This window comes from Equus przewalskii, chromosome 15 (genome assembly GCF_037783145.1).
Source record: "Equus przewalskii isolate Varuska chromosome 15, EquPr2, whole genome shotgun sequence".
In the NCBI taxonomy this organism is placed as follows: Eukaryota; Metazoa; Chordata; class Mammalia; order Perissodactyla; family Equidae; genus Equus; species Equus przewalskii.
In genome coordinates this window covers 2,011,533-2,034,877 of record NC_091845.1, presented here as the reverse complement: position 1 = coordinate 2,034,877, position 23,345 = coordinate 2,011,533, and the positions used below count along the sequence as shown (strand labels likewise).

Below are 23,345 nucleotides of genomic sequence, written 5' to 3'. Positions count from 1 at the left end.
GTTTCTCTTCTAGAGAGTGAGAAATCCTCTCCCCAAAGCCCCTCCCTCGTTTCCCTCTGTGTCTCTTTGGCCAGGATTGTGCCATACGGCCGTATCAGACTAACCAGTGGTAAAAGGAATCCGAGTGCTACAGCAGCTCATGCTAGGCAGGATCTACCAGTGAGCTGGGGCGGGGTCCTTGTCCGTGGAAGCAAGAATAGGGGAATGGCAGTGTGGGGCACACCCAGCTGGGTCTGCTAGGGCCGGCAAGGAAGTGGGTGACTTGAATATACCCCAATGCCTTGTAGGGGAGGAAGACATTTCCTCTACCTACTCTGGGTTCTTCTGGCTGGAGAATGAATTAAATTCATGAGACAGGATAACAGGTGAAAATTGAACAAAGCTTTATAACATGTATACATGGGAGAGGCTCAGGCAAACTGAGCAACTCGCCAAAATGGCTGAAGCCACCACCTTAAATATCATCTTCAGCTAAAGACAAAGGAGGATGTTGGGGGTGGAGGGGGAGTCATCATGGGAGATTACCACACAAGTACAGTAAACAAGGGTCAGGTTATTATGCAAACTTGAGTCCTTGCCTTCCACACTGATAAGAGTTTCTAGAGATAAGGTCATCCCTCCTTCCTGGTACAGAGAGGGAGACACCTTTACAGATGGAGATTTCTCTTACAAATGGAAATGTCTCTTAACAAAGGGTAAGTAAATTCTACTTTTCCATTTCTTTCCTGTCTGCAGTTTTTAAAAGTAACCAGCCCCAAAATAATCCTCATGCCAAAGAGACATATCTTGGGGTGGCCAATTCCAGTCCCCCACAGCCTCTTCTCTCTCTTGGTGTTTCCAGCCAGGCCTGGGGTGAACAGCTGAAGCCATCTGAGTGGTGGCTCTCTTTAAGGAACACTTTAACGTGGAGGGGATCCCTGGAAATATTTCTGGTCTTTGGATTTGGCTGACTAGCCGTTCTCTTGAGGTGGCATCTCCCTGCTCAGTGTCGGCCAGCCAACTGCTGACTCTCCCAATTTCCAGCTGCACAGGACTCGATGGTTCCCACTGCCGCTAGGCAGCTCAGCTTCCTTGATACGGGCTCCTGCCAGGCCTCCTGCCCGTCTGCCCATGTCTGCTCTCACCCTGCTTGTCCACACTGGGCTGTAGACGGATGTTCTTAAAGGACTTCCTTGCTTGAAAGTGTGTTGCGGAGGCATAAGCATCGAGGTCTTTTGTGACTGGCCTCATCTCCTGTTCCTGACATCCTCTAGTGCCTCAGCCACCCTGGAAATGGGACCACCTCCTGCCCCTCACCCAGCTCACATGGCCTGGCCTCTGGGTCCTGCTCCTAGTGATCCTCTGGCTGGTTGTCCCCAACTCTGGTGACTCTCAGCACTTCTCAGGCATGAGAACCCCTTCTCTAGATGAGATTTGCACTGAATTGCAACATGAAAAACAAAATGAAAGCGATCCTTTATTAGTAAAATTTTATTTTATATGTTCAAATTTAAAGCATTTGCTCATTATGAAATTAATCAGTGAGAACAATGGCTTTTTCTCGATGAACACAGACTGACCGGGGGCGGCTGACAGCTGCAGTCTTCCATCAGCCTCAGCATCTGATCACTTCCTCTTGTGTTCTGTTGCTCAGTGTCAAACAACCCTGCTTCACAAAGCTAAGAACTAGCAAACAGTCAAAGTTTTAGGAGTCCTCCATGCATCATTGATTCAGCCGTCAGTTAAAGTGAAGAAAAGGAGTGAGAGGACAATGTGGTTCCAAAAGTGAATCTCTAATGCTACCTAACAGCAGGAGGGCAGGGCTGCTTGTTTTTAATCACAAATATGACAGTCAGACAAGGAGCAGCCAGGGCTTGAAGCAAACACTAAAGGAAACCTGCCCTTGTCGATCGGCACACCAGCGGGAGCAGCTGAGGGGCTGGGGCTGGGAAACTAAGAACTATCTAGACAACACGCACCTCGCTCCCTAAAATCCCAAGAGAGGCCACTCCAGCATTTGCGTCTAGTTGTTTGGGGCACTGTGCTTTGGGAAATGCTGATTACAGTGATAATAACAATAAAAGTAATGGCAGCTGAAGAATGTTGACTGTTTTGGTGTCCAGCGGGCACTGTGCTCAGCACTTTCTCACTCAATCCTCACACCAACCCTATAAAGTATTTTTCCTCCCATTCTGCGTATGAGGAAAATAAGGCTTTGGAAAGGTCATCTGGCCCAAGCTTACGTGGCTAGCTAGGTAGCAGAGCTGGGACTAGAGCCTAGGTCTTGAACCCAGTGCATCTAGAAATGTGTCATGACACGCCAACAAAGCCTCCTTGATCCAGGGAAATGTGGCAGCTTCTAGTCTGTTGGAGCAGATGGAGTAGGTGCACGATTTGTAAGAGGAAGTCAGGGAAGCAGAGACCTGGAGGGTTTATCCTTAACCGCGGCTGCCACCAGCCAGCACAGCCCACTTGGAGGAACTGCTCTGCCTTTGCAACAAGAGAAAGAACCCAAGGTTGTGACCCTTCACCAGGGAGAAGAACTAGCTCATTTTAACTCAGGTTCCTAGATGTGCTCAGAGACCAAGCCGTCAAATTGAGAAATGCTACCCCATGCAGGCCACTCAAAGAGCCACCATGTGCCAGGTACTGTGATGGGTACTTGGGGCACAACTGCAGAGAGATAGATGTGGCCCCTGCCCTCCTAGAGTCTAGCCTACTCAGGGACAACTTCCCCTGGGTCTAAGTGGTCCCCCCTTCATGGCGGCAGAAGCAAGTTTCCACTTGGCTTGTTTCCATGGACCTGCCTCTCCTGCCTGGGCTAACAGCTGGAAGCTGGGGACATGGACTAACAGACATTACAGTCACACAACTCTGCACCAAAGAAGAGCTGTCACAGTCTCGGATTGTCTCCCCTGAGAAAATTCTAGGGAATTTCACTGACCACTCCTGCTTCAAAAAGAGACTTGTGGAACACGAAACTCTTGAGTTGTTGAAGAACAGCCACTGAAATGCATTCTTTGAACCACTGTGCTTCCAGAAGTATAGATGGCGAGTAAAAGAACAGATGATTTCCTATGTGTTTAAATGTTGTCACGAAAATATATTTTGGGAGTGGCTGTTTTCTGATTATGCTCAACTGTGGGCTGAAGCAGGCAGCTCCATCCTTACTCTCCAACCTTGGAGAAGATATTGCAAAGGCTGTGTCAGAGAGAGCAGCTGGCAGTCAAAGGGAGTGCTTCCTCTCTCCTCCATTCTAGAGCCTGGTCTGTCCCTGGCCTGGGTGGTCTAGGCCAGTTTTGTTCAACCAAGGCGAACCTGTAGAAGGTCACATGTATCTGAGAAAAGGCCAAGGGCAGCTCAGGTAAGACCAGTCCAGGACACTCTGTACCAACCCCAGAGTGGACCAGGGCCGTGGAACCCCGCATCTCTGTCGCTGACACAGACTCAACCAAGGGCGGAATTCCTCTGTTCACTGTGGTGAGGCTTGAGTGCCTGGGCTGTCGTGAACCTGGAGTCCACTGCTAGCCCTGTTTTGGGCAATGTCACTGTAGTAGAAGGGTATACGGCATGAGAATAGACAGTCTGTATAAGACTGAAGCCAGAACAGAGCCCAAAGAGAAGTCTTCCTTTAATACCACTATTTTGAGATGATTCCCCTGCTCAGAGACTAGGTCCAAGCTTCTCAATCTTTGCTCAGCACTCTCTGTGACCTCACCATCAACTACACCCATGGGACTGCCTCCAAAGGCCCTGCTCTTTGGCAATGCTGTCCTTGAGTCCCCAGCAGTGTGATGTCCCTCCATCCCTTGTACTCCTGTGGCACTCACCCTGTGTTTCTCTTGTGCTGTCACCACATTTCTCCTTGTAGTATCTTGTCCACCCTAGCCAACTGGAGGTCCCTGAGGGCAGACTCTGCACACTCCCCCTTGCAGTGCCCAGCATATGCTGCTTTGCACATAGGTCACTACACATGCAACACATGTCCTAGGTGGCTGACGGATGCCTGTGGGCTCACTCCATTCCTAATGCCTCCTTTTCAGACACAACAGGAGGTCCTATAGCATCGCTGACCTCAGTGCTCATTGCCTTCTTCCACCAAATCTGAAGGCGGGGGGATGAGGTCTCGGGGATTCATCCTGGCCACCAGGCAGACATCATAGCTGTCATGCATGAGGACATTGATGGCTACAACATTCCACTGATTTTCCCATGGATCCAACTCCAATATTTCTTTGGAGATAACTTCATGGCGATCTGAAAAACAGTAAAGTAGGAAGACAAATTATCATGGGGGTATTAAATTCAAAGGTCATTATCCTGTATTAAACAACTTCCTCCAAAAGGTATTATGCACCAAAAACTAATTAACAAACAATCGAATACAGATACTTTAAATGGAAGACACAGTGTTCCTTATAATTAAGAAACTAAGCAAGGCCATGTTACAACTCACATTCAAAAATCATTCAAGACATACTGACAGGGCATACTATTGTCTAAAACTGAAAGGATGCTTCAACACCATGCTAAGGATTTATTAATGATGGGAGCAAGGAATGAAACTGTCTTTATTTCTACACCCATGAGAAGAGGTACAGCCAGAGTAATGTGACCTTGTGCATGTTGTTGACCTCCCTGAGCTTATGTTTCCTTAAATGCAGATAGGATGCCAATACACAGACAGGGTCCTTGCAGGAAACAGATGGTATACTCAAACTGGGTAAATTGAAGAAAGTTTAGTAAAGGGACTGTTGGAAAGGTGTGGGCAGGGTTTAGGAAGACCTACAAGGGATGGCACAGTACTCCAGACTAAGAATAGCAAGGACCATTACCACTCCTCAACCTGAAAGGAAACAAGGGGAAGGAATGGATACTGGAACTTGGAGAGGGCAGCCGTCTGGAGAGCGCTGCCTGGCAGGAGCAGACTTAGCTAGGGGAAGATGGATGCAGCTATGCTTGGCAATCCCCCAGGGAGGGTGCAGGGAGAATAAATACCCTGACCCTATCTACCTTTCACCCAACAATTTCTGCTCTTGCCTCCCATTGGCTGAACCCAACCAGAAGCCAGAGGGGAAAGGAGCCTATGAATGCAGCCCATACAGATCAGCCTCGCGGGACACAGAACATGATAGGGAAGAGGACAGGGTGAATATGAAGGGGAAAATGGAAGATTTCCAGCCCAGATGTCTATTTCACAATTTTATGATGATTAGAGGAAATAAAGTATGTAAAAGTACCCAGTCCTGGCAGATAAAAGTCAATATTTAAGAATGGTCTATGTGTGATTGTAAAGGATGTGTATTTTGTAGTTGCTGGGTGCAGTGCTCCATATATGTTCATTAGGTCGTGTTGTTCAACTCTTCTGCATATTTATGATTTGGGGGGGGTCTTGTTCTGTCAGTTACTAAGGGAGCTGTGATAAAATATGCCATTAAGATTATGGATTTGTATATTTCTTCTTTTAGTTCTGTCAATTTTTAGTGTATACATTTTGAGTTGTTATTAAGTAATATACATTTTATCATTTATAAATTTATCATTATAAGTAATCCTCTTATTCTAGAATAAGTACCACCAGAATTCTTTTGACTAACATTGTAAATAGTGAAAAGTATGAATTTAAAAACCATTCTGACAATCTTTGTCTTTTAACTGGAGAATTTAGTCCAGTTCCATTTAATGCAATTACTGACGTATCTTGATTTAAATCTACCATTCCATTTGTGGGTTGTCCTTATCTCACTTGTTCTTTCTTTTATTCTTTGATGCTGTCTTTTGGATTGGCTTAGTATTTCTTATCATTCCATTTCTTTCCCTCCACTGATTCAGAAGTTATAAACTCTGTTTCTATCCTTTTGGTGGTTATCCTTGGAAGTAAAACATGCATACTCAACTTGCCAAGATCTAAAGATAATAAAATCGTGACTCTCCTTTTGGAGGCCCTTAGAATAGTTTAATTGTATTCACTTCCTTGCCAATTTATTAGCTATTTTTGATATGCATTTTAATTCTATATTATTTTTTAACTCCACAAGACATTATTTTTATTGTTTTATATAGTAAATGTTTATTTAGAATAACCCACATATTTACACTTTCATTCTTTCTTGCATCTTAGACTTTTTTTTTGGTGAGGAAGATTGTCCCTGAGCTAACATCCGTACCAATCTTCCTCTATTTTGTATGTGGGATGCTGCCATACCATGGCTTGATGAGCAGTGTGTAGGTTCGTGCCTGGGATCCGAACCCATGAACCCCAGGCTGCCGAAGCAGAGTGAATAAACTTAACCACTACACCACTGGGCTGGCCCTGCATCTTAGACTTATCTGAGATAATTTTCCTTATGCCTTAAGTATACACTTTAGAAGAGGTCTTATGGCAAACTCTTTCAGCTTTTGTGTGTTTGAAAATGTCTTTTTTCACTTGCATTTCCTGAAAGAATTTCTACTCCCCAAACACCAAAAAATAGTAATAGCTGATATTCATTATATGCTTGCTGCATACTATGCATACTATGCTTACTGTGTGGTGGCTGCTTTTGAGGCATTATGTTACATCATCTTCATAATAACCCCGTGAGGCAGGTACTAACATCATCCCCTTTTCACAGATTAGGAAAAACTTGGAGAGATTAAATGCCATGCCTACAGGTGTATAGTCAGAAGTGGCAGAGCCAGAATATGCAACCAGATCTGATTCTCAAAACTTGTGCTCTAGTGAATGAAGAAGGACATAGAGAAACTGTATTTTTCACAGCATGTTGATGAGGCCAGGAACAGATGGGTGCTGTGGGACCTAAAGCTTATACAATTTCAGTGGCTCTCTTTAAGGAAAGTATTACCAAGTTACAAGTACAAAATTAGGTATGAAAGTGAATATCTGTTTTTTTCAGCTTTCTTGAGGTATAATTGACAAATAAAAATTGTATATATTTAAGGTGCACAATGTGATGATTTGATGTATGTATGCATTGTGAAATGATTACCACAATCAAGCTAGTTAACACACCCATCACCTCATGCAGTTATCTTTGTGTGCGTGTGTGGTGGGCACACTTAAGATCTTCTCTCTCAGCAACTTCCAAGTGTACCTTACAGTATCATTAGATCCATGCATACATTAGATCCCCACAACTTATTCATCTTATAACTGAAAGATTTTAGACTTTGACCAGCATCTTCTCATTTCTCTTCCCTCCAAGTCCCTGGCAACCACCATTCCCTCTCTGCTTCTGTGCGCTTACTATTTTAGATTCTGCAGATAGTGAGATCGTACACTACTTGTTTTTCTGCATCTGGATTATTTCACTCAGCATAATGTCCTCCAGGTTCAACCCTGTTGTGGTAAATGACAGGATTTCCTTCTTTTTTATGGCTGAATAATATTCCATTGTATATACATATACACAGGCATATATAGGAGATATTGTGGGTTCAGTTCCAGGTCACCACAATAAAGCAAAAATCACAATAAAGTGAGTCACATGAACTTTTTGGTTTCTCAGTGCAAGTGAAAGTTATGTTTACACTATACTGTAGTCTACTAAATGCACAGTAGCATTATGTCTAAAAAAACAATGTACATACCCTCATTAAAAAAAGACTTTATTGCTAAAAAATGCTAACCATCATCTGAGCCTTCAGCGAGTCATAATCTTTTTGCTGTTGGAGAGTCTTGCCTTGACGTTGATGGCTGCTGACAGATCAGGGCGGTGGTTGCTGGAGGGTGGGGTGGTGGCTGTGGCAATTTCCTAAAGTAACACAACAATGAAGTTTGCTGCACTGACTGACTCTTCCTTTCATGAACGATTTCTCTGCAGCGTGCAGTGCTGTTTGATGGCATCTTACCCACAGCAGAACTTCTTTCAAAATTGGAGTCAGGGGCCAGCCTGGTGGCGCAGCTGTTAAGTTTGCACATTCTGCTTTGGCAGCCTGGGATTCGCCGGTTCAGATCCTGGTGCGGACATGGCACCGCTTGGCAAGCCATGCTGTGGTAGGCGACCACATGTAAAGTAGAGGAAGATGGGCATGGATGTTAGCTCAGGGCCAGTCTTCCTCAGCAAAAAGAGGAGGATTGGTGGCAGATGTTAGCTCAGGGCTAATCTTCCTCAAAAAAAAAAAAAAAATTGGAGTCAATCCTCTCAAACCCTGCTGCTGCTTTATCGACTGAGTTTATGTAAATTCTAAATCCTTGTTGTCGTTTCAACAGCCTTCCCAGCATCTTCCCCAGGAGCAGATTCCATCTCTGGAAACCCTTTTCTCTGCTCATCCACAAGGAGCAGCTCCTCATCCGTTAGAGTTTGACCATGAGATTGCAGCACTCAGTCCCATCTTCAGGCTCCACATCTAATTCCAGTTCTCTTGCTGTTTCCACCACATCTGCAGTGACTTCCTCCACTGACGTCTTGAGCCCTCAAAGTCGTCCATAAGGGCTGGAGTCACCTCCCTCCAAACTCCCGTTCATGTTGATATTTTTGACCTCTCCCCGTGAATCACAAATGTTGTTAATAACATTTAGAATGGCGACTTGAAAGTCAAAATTACTCCTTGGTCCATGGGCTGCAGAACGGATATTGCCTGAGCAGGCATGAAAACAGTAATCTCACTGTGTGTCTCCACCAGAGCTCTTGGATGACCAAGCGAACTATCAACAAGCAGTAATATTTCAAAAAGAATCTTTTTTTTCTGAGTAGCAGGTCTCAACAGTGGGCTTAACATATTCAGTAAACCATGTTGTAGGGAGATGTGCTGCTATCTAGGCTTCGTTGTTCCATTTATAGAGCACAGACCCTATAAAGTTCCATTTATAGAGTAGATTTAGCATAATTCCTGAGGGCTCTGGGATTTTTGGAATGATAAATGAGCACTATAGCCAGCCTTTTGTTCTAGTGGCTAAGATTTGGTGCTCTCCCTTATGTGGCCTGGGTATGTTTCCCGGTCAGGGAACCACACCATCCATCTGTTGGCTGTCATATCGTGGCAGCTGTGTGTTGCTGAAAGCTGTGCCACTGGGATTTCAAATACCAACAGGGTCACCCATGGTGGACAGTTTTCAGTGGAGCTTCCAGACTAGGAAGAAGGACCTGGCCATCCACTTCCGAAAAAATTGGCTCTGAAAACCCTGTGAATAGCAGTGGAGCATTGTCTGATCCAGCACCGGAAGATGAGAGGATGGTGCACAAAAGACCAGGCATGGTTCCACTTTGCTGTACACAGGGTCACTGGGAGTCAGAATCGACTCGAGGGCACTAACAAAAAAAGGGAGCATTGGCTTCAACTTAAAGTCACGAGCTGCATTAGCCCCCAACAAGAGAGTCAGCCTGTCGTTTGAAGCTTTGAAGCCAGGCAGTGACTCCTCTCTAGCTGTGAACGTCCTAGATGGCATCCTCTTCCAATATGAGGCTGTTGTGTCTCTATCGCACACGTGTTGTTCAGCGTAGCCACCTGCATTAATATCTTACTTAGATCTTCCGGGTAACTTGCTGCGGCGTCTACATCAGCACGTGCTGCTTCGCCTTTTGTGTTATGGGCACAGCTTCTCTCCTTAAACCTCGCGGACCAGCCTCCGCTGGCTGGTTCTTCAAATTTTCTTCTGCAGCTTCCTCCTCTCTCAGCCTTCAGAGAATTGAAGAGAGTCAGGGCCTGGCTCTGGGTTAGGCTTTGGCTTAAGGGAATGTTGTGGCTGGTTTGGTCTTCTGTCCAGACCACTCACACTTTCTCTGTTTCAGCAATAAGGCTGTCTTGCTTTCCTATCATTCGTGTTCACTGGAGTAGCACTTTTAATTTCCTTCCAGAACTTTTGCATTCACAGCAGGCTGACTGTTTGGTGCAAGAGGCCCAGCTTTCAGCCCATCCCAGCTTTCGACATGCCTTCCTCACGAAGCTCAGTCACTTCTAGGTTTCAATTTAAGGTGAGAGACGTGCCACTCTTCCTTTCACTTGAACACTCAGAGGCCATTGTAGGGCTGTTAATTGGCCTCATTTCAATATTGTTGTGTCTCAAGGAATAGGGAGCCCCAAGGAGGAGGAGAGAGAAGGGAAAAGGCTGGTCAGTGGAGCCGTCAGAACACACACAACGGTTATCAATTAAGTTCGCTGTCTTATATGAGCGTGGTTGGTGGTGCCACAGACAATACAATAGTAACATCAAAGATCACTGATCGCAAATCACCATAACAAATATAATAAGAATGAAACAGTCTGAAATATTGCGAGAATTAGCAAAATGTGACACAGATACAAAGTGAGCAAATGCTGTTGGAAAGATGGCACTGATAGTCTTGTTCAACACTATGGAGCAAGTGTTGCCACAAACCTTCAATTTGTAAAAAACTCAGTGTCTGCAAAGCGCAATCAAGTGATATTTGCCTGTACATCACATTTTCTTATACCAGGTCTGTCCAATAGAACTTTCTGTGATGAAGGAAATGCTCTATAGTCCATACTATCCAATACAGTAACCACTAGACACACGTGCTATCGAGTAATTTGACACGGAGCTAGTGAGATCGAGGAGCTGATTTTAACTTTTATTTAATTGTAATTAGCTTAAATTAAAACTTAAATAGACACAAAGCTCTAAATCTCTTTCTGCTTTAGTGTTTTAATCTATTTGAGCTGTTGATTTCTGAGAACGGTATCTCAAAGTCCATGTGTAGAGTTATCCATTTATGTTATGATTTGTAACCGTTACTGTTTCATATATTTTAAAGTTGTGTTGTTAAATGCAAAAGGAGTCATGCCTGTTGTATTAGAGTTCTTGGTAGCAACAACAGAAACCAGTTTGGGCTGGCTTCAGCAAAATGGGGATTTATTAGAAGGAAGGTGGCTCACCAGACTGAGGGAAGCTGGAGGCCTGGCGGTGGGCCCAATCCGGCCGGAGTGCCACCCTGGCTCCTATACACTGCTGGCTGCCGTGGCTGGGGCACTACTGCTGGGAACACCGCCATTCCCTTCAGAGTCCTGGGAGTGAGAGGTTGATGGGCCCAACCCTGGGACTGTCTATCAGAGGGGGAGATGACGAAGGCTCCCACTTCCAGCCTCCCAGTGGGAGCAGGGCTGTCCTCCTAAGCGTAAAGGGAGAGGGCTTGGACTATAGGTGGCTAAACACATAGATGTTTTTACAGCTGCTCTGGTTTCTGGTTTTTCTCTTTTTTTTGGTTTACACAACAAGATATTTATTTCTCATAGTTCTAGAGGCTGAGAAGCCTGAGATCAGGGTGCTAGCTTGGTCAAGTTCTGGTGAGGCCTGTTCCTCGTTTGCACACGGCTGCCTTCCTTCGTATCCTCACACGGCATGGCAGAGAGAGGAAGCTCTAGTGTCTCTTCCTGTTCTTGTAAGGGCACTAATCCCATCATGGGGGGCTTCACCCTCATGATCTCTTCTGAACCTAATTATTTCCCCAAAGTTCCACCTCCAAATACCACCGCATTGGGGGTTATGGCTTCAACATAAGAATGTTGGGGAGACATGAACATACAGTCCATAACACAAGTATAACGACCTTCCAATATCATTACTCAACTTCAACCATCATTAACTCATGGTCAACTTTGTTTCCACCTTCTTCTCCTCATCCATCTCCCCATCCTCCAACCCCCACAGATTATTTTGAAGTAAATCTGACACCCTATCATTACACCTATATTTCAATATGTACCTCTTTTAAAAGAGATATTAGGGTAATTCCTTTGAAAAAATATAACCACAAGACCAACATCCCCTCTCCCCCCAAATTTAACAGTGATTCCTTGGTATCATCCAATATCCAGTCAGCACTCGCATTTCCCAGAATGCTTTTTTATTGTGATTTTTTAAATTGAAGTAATACTGGATTATAACATTATATAACTTTCAGGAGTACATTGTAATATATTTCGAATTCTGTGTAGATTACATCATGGTCACCACCCAAAGACTAATTACAATCTATCACCACACACATGTGCCTAATTACCCCTTTTGCCCTCTTTCCTCCCTCCTTCCCCTCTGGTAATATTGTCATATGTTAATCTGTCTCTTTAGTCTCTATTAATCTGAGAATTCCTCTTCCAGCCTTTTCTTTTCCTTGTCTGTTTTTTTTTAAGAAACTCAGGTGTTTGTCCTGTAGAGATTTCCATACTCTGGTTTTGCTGCTTGCATCCTCATGAGGTTGTTTTAACACATCTCTTTCTTTCTTGGATTTCCTGTAAATTGGTGTTTGGATGCAAAACCTTAATTGGATTCAGGTTTGATTTTTTGGCAAGGCTATTTCAAAGGTGGTGCTGTGTACTTCATCAGGAGTTACATAAGGTCTGGTTGTCTTTCTGTCCATAACCTTTTTCTTTTTTCTTTTTTAAAGATTGGCACCTGAGCTAGCATCTGTTGTCAATCTTCTTTTTTTCTTCTTCTCCCCAAAGCTCCCCATACATAGTTGTATGTTCAAGTTGTACGTCTTTCTGCCTCTGCTGCGTGGGATGCCGTCTCAGCATGGCCTGATGAGCAGCGCCATGTCCGCACCCAGGATCTGAACTGGTGAAACCCTGGGCTGCCTAGGCGGAGCATGCAAACTTAGCCACCTGGCCAAGATGCCAGCCCCTGTCCATAACCTTTTTAAAAAATTTTAAAAATTTTATTGAGGTCACATTGATTTATAACATTATATAAATTTCAGGGGTATAGCATTATATTTTGGCTTCTGTATAGACTGCATTGTATTCACCATCAAAAGTCTAGTCTCTATCCATCACCATAGATACATGCCCCCTTACCTCTTTTTCCCTTCCCCCTCCTCTTTCCCCTTGGTAATCACCAATCTGTTCTCCATATCTATGTGCTTGTTTATCTTCCACATATTAGTGAAATCATATGGTATTTGTCTTTGTCTGACTTATTTCACTTAGCATAATTCCCCGAAGGTCCATCCATGCTTGTCATAAATGGCTGGATTTCACCTTTTTTATGGCTAAGTAGTATTCCATTGTATACATATATATGCCCCATCTTCTTTATCCATTCTTCCCTTGATGGGCACTTACGTTGTTTCCAAGTCTCAGCTATTGTGAATAACGTTGTGATGAACATAGGGGTGCATTTATCTTTTCAAATTAGTGTTTTCATGTTCTTCAGATAAATACTCAGAAGTGGAATAGCTGGATCATATGGTAGTTGTACTCTTAATTCGTTGAGGAATCTCCATACTGTTTTCCACAGTGGCTGCACCAGGTTGCACTCTCACCAGCAGTGTATGAGGGCTCCCTTGTTCTGGCTTCTTGCTCGTTCCTCCTATAGAGGTGAAGCAGCCTTCTACTTCCCATTTTCTGCTATTGTCTTGGAATGTGTCTTTTACAATTGCCACACCTGGGCTTTTTGTTTTGTTTTGTTTTATTTTAGCTGGATGAAGGCTTACAGGGTCCTTATTTAAATTAACGAGCCTGGGGCCTTTTAAAATTTCAGAGTAGACAGAGTTTTCTGCATTTATTTTGCTTCCTTTTACTCATTTCAGTGTTTATTGGGGAGACTTCTTTTTTAACCATGCATGCATATTACCATATTCCTCTTATTAAAATCTCTTATTTTAATTACATGGAATGAAAATTACTGCATTAGTGGTAAAGAAGTAAAGAAGATAATCAGCAACCTTTCTTGACTGTGAAAGAGAGAATGTACTAGATCACAGACATTATATAACATTTGTTTTATGTGACCACAGAGACTTGAGCTCTCGGGAAGAATGCACACTGGTCAAAGCTCCTGCCCAGAGTTGTCTGACGGCACTGCATATCCTTGTGGGGCCATTCTGGGTGCCATCCTAAGTTTCTACCCTACAGAGCTCATAATGCAAGGAAACAACGGTGGCATTTGTATCTACCTATTTATGTGAGTTTGGGTCTTGAAATATTATTATATTAACAAGGAAAAAGAAACTGGAAGTTGAACTTAATGTCAGCTCTTTTCAATTCAGTTAATTTTCCAAAAATAGACACACTAATACAACATCATCTTAATTATTAAAGGAGTCAGGAAACTCTCCCTGCATGCTGCCACCTCCAATAGTAAGCAATTTAAAATATTATTTTATATGAAGTAAACAAGAAATTCACACGACTTTCTGAGGTAAATAATGAGATGTCAAAGAAATTTCATGTGTATGGTAGATTGTCTTGGGCTGTACCCCCATGCGTTTCAGGGGGTGCTTTCTGTTGTTGGAGGTACTTGAGTGGAAAAATTCGAGAAGTACCATGTTAGTCTAAATTTCATCCTTGAATTCAAACAGACTATCAGAAAACTGAAACTTAGGAAGTTTTTTAGTCCCTTGCAGAGTTGTTTTTTCCTGACATACTCTTTGGTGAAATGTTAACTTGCCATTTTGTTTATTGTAGGATTAGCATTGAGGACATTTCCCATCACCACATATGAAGCTAAGGGGAGAGATTTCTCCCATGTTTACAAGATGCGCACCTTCTAAGCAGTGATTTGCTCTTCTCTTGAGGACGCTGCAAATCTATAAGAGGGCAGGCTTTCCTTTTTGCTCTGGTCTCTAGGGAGATCAGAGAGAAATTGTGGTCTATCTATAGCCAGTGCATAAGAGCTTTGGGCAACTTTACCCGTCTTGCTTGATTTTATTTTTCTACTTTTACTTTCCCTTCACCCCATTTCCTGATTTATTTAATTTCTATCTTATTGTGTTGTATGCATCTCTATAAGCCATCTCAAATTCAATTTCATTTTGAAGGAGTGAGTATGTGAATAGATAATGTCATAAAATGAGTAACTGACGCAGGTTAAGTTGGCCTGTCCAGCTGGTTGGCTTGTCCTCAGGTGAGGGGTGTTATCTACCCTCTCTAGTGGTGAAGGAGCCACTAGTCAGTGAAAGGGGTAATTTAGCTGCCCTGACTCAAGCAGAAAGAAGACAGTCATGAGTGTCACAAATAGGCATGACCAGCAGATGATTGCCTTGGCTAGTGGAGGAGGCCAATAGTCCATTCAAGCGGACACAAAAGAAAAATAAATGGCTGAGTATATGTAGTTGCCTGTCTGTAAATGGGATGGGAACAACAATTCTTTATAGTCCTCTAGAGTATACCAGCATAATTATAAAAGTAATGCTGCACAGTAACATTCTTTCTCTGTCTATAAATTCAATTAGTTAATCAAAGATTTATATTTTTCACCAGATTGAAGAAAGTTTAGGTAAATTCACTTTTGATCAAGGGATAATAGGCATCCCATGTAATGGGAGTTGTAAACAAACTCCTACTAAGTATTCTGGGTTTATTTATAAGAAACATAAAATGTGTTTTATGCTTAAAGTACATGTAAGAGCTAAAATAGGAAATGGTTCTTTCAAGAAAATTAGTTTTTTAATTTTATTTTTCTTAAGAGAAAGACATCTTTTTTTTTTTTTTTAAAGATTTTCTTTTTCTTTTTCCTCCCCAAAGCCCCCCCGGTACACTGTTGTACATTTTAGTTGTAAGTTCTTTTAGTTGTGGCATGTGGGATGCCACCTCAGCACGGCTTGATGAATGGTGCCATGTTCGCACCCAGGGTCCAAACCTGTGAAACTCTGGGCTGCTGAAGTGGAGCATGTGAACTTAACCACTCGGCCATGGGGATGGCCCCTGTTTTTTAAAAAGATTTTATTTTCTTCATTTTTATTTTTTTAAAGACATTATTTTTCCTTTTTCTCCCCAAATCCCCCTGGTACATAGTTGTGTATTTTTAGTTGTGGGTCCTTCTAGTTGTGGCATGTGGGACATCACCTCAGCGTGGCCTGATGAGTGGTGCCATGTCAGCGCCCAGGATCCAAACCGGGGAAACCCTGGGCCACTGAATTGGAGTGCACAAACTTAACCACTCGGCCACGGGGCCGGCTCCCCCCCTTTTTTTTTAAATGAGATTAAGCTTTCTCTAAGTACAAGTGGAGGCTCAATGAGATGAAATTATCTGATAAAGACCATTATATTTATTGTAAATATTGATATGTTTGGATTTAGGTCTTTTACTATTTCTTTTATTTTTGTTCCTCTATTTCCCGTTTCCTTCTTTTTTTGGGGGCTATTTGAATATTTTTAATATCCCATTTTAATTTATCTTGAGTATTTAGCTACACTTCTTTGTATAGTTATGTTTTTAGCAATTGTTCTAAGGATTACAATATACATACTTAACTTTTGACAGACTACTTTGAATTAATACTTTATCACTTTAAGTGGAATGTAGGAACCTACTTACCACCATATAGTCTCTCACCCTCCCCACTTCATGTTGTAATTGTCAGCAAAGGGGAGATGGTCCTCGTTGTGTAACATTAACATTCACTGAAAACACTATCAGACAATGTCATAATTTTTGCTGTCACTTGTCATACATATTTTAAAGAATTGATAAAGAGAAAAAACAATCCACTATACTTATCCAGGTATTTGCCATTTCTGTTTCTCTTCCTTGATTCCTGACGTTCCAAGTTTCTCTGTGGTATCATTTGCCTTCCATTTGAAAATTTTTCTTTAACTTTCTTTTTTAGGGCAGGTTTGCTGGCAATAAATTCTCTTAGTTTTTCTCAATCTGAGATTGTTATCTTATCACAATTTTGCCCTCAATCCTGAAGGATATTTTTGCTTGCTATATAGTTCCAGATAGCTCTTTTCTTTCAGTGCTTAAAAATTTTGTTTCATTGCCTTCTGGCCGCCATGGTTTGAGAAATCAACAATTTTTCCCTCACATGTTAGCTGTTGTTTTTCTCTGGCTTCTTCATTAATTTTTATTCATTTTTCACAAGTTTGATTATGATGTGTCTGGGTGTGGATTATTTCAAGTTTACCCTGTTTTTAGTTAGCTGAGTTTCTTGAATCTATAAGTTTGTGTCTTTGCCAAATTTGGCAAGTCTTCAGCCATTATTTCTTCAAATATTTTTTCTTTACTCACATTCCTTCTCCTTTCCCTCTGGGATCTAATGTACATTAACATTAGACCTTTTAGTATTGTCCCATAGATCCCTGAGGCTCTGTGCACTTTTTCAATCTTTTTCTCTGTTATTCAGATTTGACAATGTTTATTTGTCTATGTTCAAGTGCATTCACTCCTTCTTGTCATCTCCACTGTGCAATTGAGCCATTCAGTAATTCTTTTATTTATTTTTCAGTTCTAAAATTTCCATTTGGTTTTTTTTTCTTTAAATAACTTCTATTTCTCTACTGAGATTTCCTGTCTTTACATATCTTTCAAAAGTGTTCATTCTTACTTTTTGGAGCATTATTATAATAACTGCTTTAAAGATCTGTCTAGTTATTTCAAAATCTGCGCCATCTCAGGGTTGGTATCAGTTGCTTGTCTTGTTTTCTTCCTTGTGAGATGGTGATGTTTTCTTGGTTCTTGGTATGTCAAGTAATTTTGAATTATATACTAGGCATTTTGAATATCATATTATATGATCCTGGGTCTTGTTTAAATCCTATGGAAAATATTGATTATTTTCAAAGTAGAAAACTGACCCAGTTAGGTAGGTCACAAGTTCCCACCTCCCTTCTGGGGGCTGTTTCCAATGTCAGCTCAGTTTTCAAAGCCCTTGCAGTGCTGTTTGGATCTGCTCCATGTGTGCATCATCAAGTGGCCAGGCTGGGACTGAGCAGGCTTACCTTTCAGATCAGTTCTCAGAGACTGTGCTATACGGTTCAGGACTAAATCATCCATGTGCAGCTCAAGTGTGAGCTCAGGAGTTCATGTCCAACTTTAGGGGGTCACTTTCTTGAGCTCATTCCTGTCTGCAATCTTTCTGACACTCTTCTGATCCCAGGCATTCCCTATTCTCCCTCCTGGTCCTCTGACTAAAAAGCTGGGCTTTAGAGTCCATGTTCTGCTGCACACTTTCCACAAATGTGTATGCCTCCAGGCTAAGTGGCCGGTGGATTGAGAGAGAAAAGCAATGGGGACTTTCCTTACGCTCCTCTCGGGGCCAAGGTTCCCCTGGTCAAGAGAGAAGGGTCAGCCCAGCCCCTTCTGCTATCCCCTGAGAGAATGGAAAAAGAAAAAGAAAGAAAATGTTCCCCTACTCTCTCTGACCCAAGGAGTCCTCTTCTTGACCCTTGAAACAGAAATAGAGGGTTTCTCTTGGAGCTGTTTCTGTCCACACTTTGCGTGAAGTTCCAGGTTTCAGGCTGCCTAAGAGTTCAGGTCAGGAGATATTGAGGGGAAAAAATGGGAAACTTATCACTGATTTGGTGATACGTCAAGTTCTGGTTTCTTTCCCCAATCTGCCCACTCCTATTTACTTTTCAGAGTTCTCAGACAGCTGCTCTACGCACTCTGTCCACGGTTTTTATTTGCATTCAGTGGGAGAGACAGGGTGAAAGGTGCTACTCCATCCTGACTGGAATCCATTGTTCCAGTCTTGTTAAAATCAAGAGGATGGCCCTAGTTTTTGCTCTAAAGAGATGTTGAGAAATTGCCTTAGCAAAAAATAAAGAACAGAGTTCCTATGATACATACATACAATGAAACACTACACTGCTATAAAATGAGCAAGGAAGACCACTGATATGGAATGATTTCTGGGAGATATTGCTAAGTAAAAAAAATAAAATGCATGTTTTTAAAGGCTCTCCTTACACATTGCCTATTAGTTGCAAAGGAAAAATTGTAACTACATAGTGGTGAAATTAGACAATCTCTTGACCAGGTAGATGAGATTAACATGGCTGAGGAGGTGCACAAGGACTTGGTTTGCCTCTAGATGTGATGCCCCGAGAACGACATAATAGCAGTTGTGTAATATTCCATCCAGGAACGTGTAACTTGAATTTGGTCACAAGGAAACATCAGATAGACCTCAAAACAGGAATATTTTATTTAAAAGGGTGGGGGGAAGATTGTATTATTTTAAAATGTCAATGTTATGAAAGGCAAAAAATGCATGTAGAAATATTCCAGGTTTAAAGAAACTAAAGAGTCATGTCAACAAAGCACAATACATGATCCAAGACGGGTATGGAGAGAAAAAAATGCTATAAAGGACATTATTAGGTCAAGTAGAATAAATAAAAGTATGGAATCAATGTTAAAAGTCCTAAAATTGTTATTCATACTGTGGTTACATAAGAGAATATTCCTATTTTACACACTCAGGGGAAAGGGTAAGATCTATGCAACTTACTTGCATACGGTCAGAACAGAATTATGTATCTGTCTGTCTGTCTGTCTGAATGTATACATACATATAGCCAGGTAGATTGACTGAGTGAAAAAATGTCAAATAAAGCAAACAGGGCAAAATGTTAACAACAGGTGAATCTGTGTATTCATTACACTATTTTTATTTTTGCAACTTTTCTGTAAGTTTGAAGTTATTTCCAAATAAGTTTATAAAAGAACAGAGTTCCCCTAAATTCTATTCTCTCATGGCCACTGTGATGTCAATCAATATTGCAAATAGCAGTGACCAATCCCAGGCCTTTTCTGCTGCCTGAAGTCCAGAGAGTAGCAGACTTCTTAAGCCTTTCCTAGTTGATAGCGATTGGAGAAAGAATTTTGTTTAATGCTTACAAATCAATGTCAATTTTTCAAATTTGCAAAAACTTATAAAACATATATAGATCTGTATGTCAGTTTAGCACAGAGCATGGAGGCTGAGTTCCTATTCTTGGATGCATTCTAGAAAAAAGAATGTAAAACCAGTGATTACATGGTGGAAAGAAGCTGGTGCAAGATGAGACAATGACACTTGGCGAAAACCATACAAGCTGAATCTGTTCAGATGTATCTTTTTAGTTAAAAGTAATAAACCTTCCTTGTTTAAAGGTTGGGGGTTAAGATGGCGGAGGAGACTGTCAGTAATATACTGACATGTGAGCTGTCAGCCATAGCCCCTCTCTGATCACTGTTCCAGAACATGCTGATTACATCCACCTGCTACTCTTTGAGGATTTTTCTCTCAGCTCAAGTGGGGCAAATTGGGAGCACAGGAAGTCAGTCTGAGGATAAATACCTCAGATTCCCTACCCTCTGGGAGGGAACAACTCCGAGGCGTGTTCCATAGAGTCTCTCAGTTTTCCAATGGGATTGAGTCCCAATGACCCACAGCAGTAACTGCCAGTTAATACTCCCTTATGGCTTCACTCTTCTCCTGTCTCATTCTCTTTTCCCGCTTAGTGCCTCTGGAACTATTTACACTCAAATCTTTGTTTCAGTGTCTACTTTCCAGGGAGCTCAACTTAAGACAGATGATTACTTTTATTTATTGGAAACTGAATTGGAAAATGAAGCCAAATGGTGTAGAGGGGAAAGAATAGGTCCAGTGGTGTGGCAGAGGGAACCAGTCCGTTAGCAGTCAGGACAGGAACTGATGCAGTGAGGCCACAGGATTTCAGGATAGCGTTGTAACTTCTCACTCCCTAGTGACAGGAGGTGCTATCAGTTGGAGAATATTACCGTCCTGACGGCCCACACATGATCTGATTCACAGTCCACTGCTCTAGCATCTAGAGGAGCAGTGCTATCAGGCCAGAGTGGAAGAGCAGGGTGAAACTGATGGCTATTGAACTATCTTGCCCTGTATCATGGGAGGTCCCTGAGAAGAACACAGATGGAAGAGAGAGAACAGAATAAGGCACATATAGGATGAGAAGCAGCAGAAGCTCTCACATGCCTCTCACAACAAGAACTTTAGAACCCATCATTTTTCCTTCTTTGCCTTGGTGGCTAGGAAGCTGAATTAAATTCTGGAAGTTTTTCTTGGCTTTGGTTTTCTGATAAAATTACCCCCTCTACTTACTACTGAGCATGTTTTTAGTTTTATTGTATCTATGCTTCTTCTAGAAATTGTCTCCATTCTTTTTGGAAACAGATGTTGTATATATGACATATACAGTATAAATATATGGTATATTTAAAGTTGAAAATAAAAGCAGCAACTTTCCTTCAAGATATCACAGTTTTAGTACAATTTCACCAGGGAGGACCAAAATACCAAGTGTAAAACAGACAAATTCAACCATACTATATTTCTTTCTGTAGTTAGTAGTCCTAGGGTAAAATAAAAATTGATAGTATAGTGGCTACCGTAGCTAGTGGCTGCCAAAGCTTTGTTTCTTTCTCAACTTTCTATTTTGAGAAATTTGGAACAGACAAGTTGAAGGAATACTACAATGAATACCTGTAGATTCTGCATCCAGATTCAATAATAGTTAATATTTTTCCATATTTCCTTTACTGCCCCCCCCACATATACACACATACACACACATACATTTTTTCCTGAAATTCTTCAAAATTATTTGCAGACGTGACACTTCACCCCTAAATACTCAGCATGCTTCTTCTAAGAATAACGATATTCATTTACATAATTACCATACCATGATCACACCTAAGAAAAAACAACATTAACTCCATAACATTGAATAATATCCAGTTCATATTCTAATTTACCCAGTTGGCCCAAAAGTGTCTTACATAGTTGTTCTTTTCAAACCAGAATCCAATAAACTCTCACAGATTATATCTGGTTTTTATATCTTTTTGGTCTTTTTTCATTTCAGATAGCACCATCTTGGTTTTTTTTCTTTCCCATGACAACATTTTTAAGAGTCTGGGCCAGTTTTCTTTTCTTTTGTGTGTGTGTATGTGAGGAAAATTGGTACTGAGCTAACATCTGTTGCCAATCTTCCTCTTTTTGCTTGAGGAAGATTGTCTCTGAGCTAACATCTGTGCCAATCTTCCTCCATTTTGTATGTGGGACGCCACCACAGCGTGGCTGATGATCAGTGCATAGGTCTGTGCCCGGGGTCCAAACCTGCCACCCTCAGGCTGCAGAAGCAGAGCACACGAACTTAACCACTACGCCACCAGGCTGGCCCCCAGGCCAGTTTTCTTGTTGAATGTCCCACATTCTGAATGTATCTATTTTTTTCCTCATAGGGTCATTTAATTTGTTCTTCTCGCTTGTATTTCCTATGAACCAGAAGCCTACAGGCTTGATTAGACACAAGTTAAGCATTTTGGCTACGCAGGGGGCAAGAATACTTCATAATATATTACACAGAAAGAAAACATTATAAATTTATCCCATTATTAATGATGATCATTTGGTTACAATGGTGACCATCCAGTTTTGCCACTGTAAAAGTGCATATTTTTTCTCATTGTAACTAGTACTAGTATTGTGATTAACATTGGGTAATACTTTGGTGCCATGCGCATATCCTCTTCTTCATAACCTTTCAACCAATGCTTTTAGTATCCACTGGTGATTTTGCCTGAACCAGTTACTATATTACGGGTTACAAAGTGATGATTTTATCTCCTTCTACATTTTATTAGCTGGCTTTTTACTCAATGTGCTTCAATCAACTATAAACAATTATGATTTTTGATGTTTAAATTATTCCAAATTTGGCCAGTGACTGCCCTTTTAGGCTGGCTTCTCTGTTTTTTGATATGACTCCCTAAGTCTCTGACAGCTCACTTGCTTTCTGGTATAACAAGCTATCCTAAGCTTACCTTGTAGTTTCTGTGCTCTAAACGAGGAATCAGCTATTTCTCTATAGAGCACAGCTACATTCTAAGCGGCTGGCCGAGACATCATCACTTATGTAGCAACTTCCTACTTTGCCCTCACTTAGCTCCTTCAGGGCCAGGACTGCATATGTTTATGTTGGAATCTCTGTGGCTTAACACAGACTTACTACCTAGAGGGCATTCAATAGAGGTTTGTTGAATAAATGAAACCAACAGACATCAGCCAGGGCAGTGGTTCTCAACCCTGACTGCATATTAGAATAATCTGAAGAGCTTCTAAAAAATATTGATGCCCAGGCTCCATACCCAAATATTCTGCTTTAATTTGTCTCACATGGAGAGACAGTTTAGCCTACTGGTTAAAAATACAGACTCTGGGGCCAGACTATCTGGGTTTGAATCCCAGATTCAACCTTTACCCTCTGTGTGAAGTCTTCAGGCAGCTTCAGTTTCTGCGCCTATAAAACAAGGATAATAACAGTATCTACCTCACAGGCTGTTGTGAGGATCAAATAAACGTACGGAAAGTGCTTAGAAAAGCCCCTAGTAGAGTCAACACGAGGTAACTGTCAGCTGTCAATTTTATTCTATGTTTGTTAGTGAGATAATTTATTTTTTGAAATACTTTGCAATGCATTTTCTCTTTTTGACAATTCAGGTTTGTCCTCTGTAGACTTTCCACCACTAAGCCTGGGCCCCAGGCTGGTCTAGAGAAGACAGAGCGGTGGTTTGAGGGAAATTCTTGCAGACAGATAGGGGAGGTGGAGAGCTTCTCCAGTCCTGGGTGGAGGAAGGACAGTTTTGGAGGGAATGAGACCAAAGTGAAAACATTGCCTGAGTCCCCTCCAAGTTAGCCCAAGAAGATGGTGAA

At 41.8% G+C, this 23,345-nt stretch overlaps 1 protein-coding gene across 2 annotated transcripts in view; it reads right to left on the bottom strand.

The window, feature by feature from the left end:
- Positions 1–1,455: 1,455 nt before the first annotated feature.
- Positions 1,456–23,345, bottom strand: part of KBTBD12 (kelch repeat and BTB domain containing 12) — a 100,596-nt gene continuing 78,706 nt past the window's right edge. For both annotated transcript variants that reach the window (XR_011526795.1, XM_070574548.1), the window contains one exon: positions 1,456–4,236. Coding sequence is in view for 1 of the 2 variants with exons in the window: in XM_070574548.1 (XP_070430649.1) it covers positions 4,055–4,236 (182 nt within the window). In the remaining variant the exon portion in view is untranslated. The remainder of the gene's footprint in view (positions 4,237–23,345) is intronic.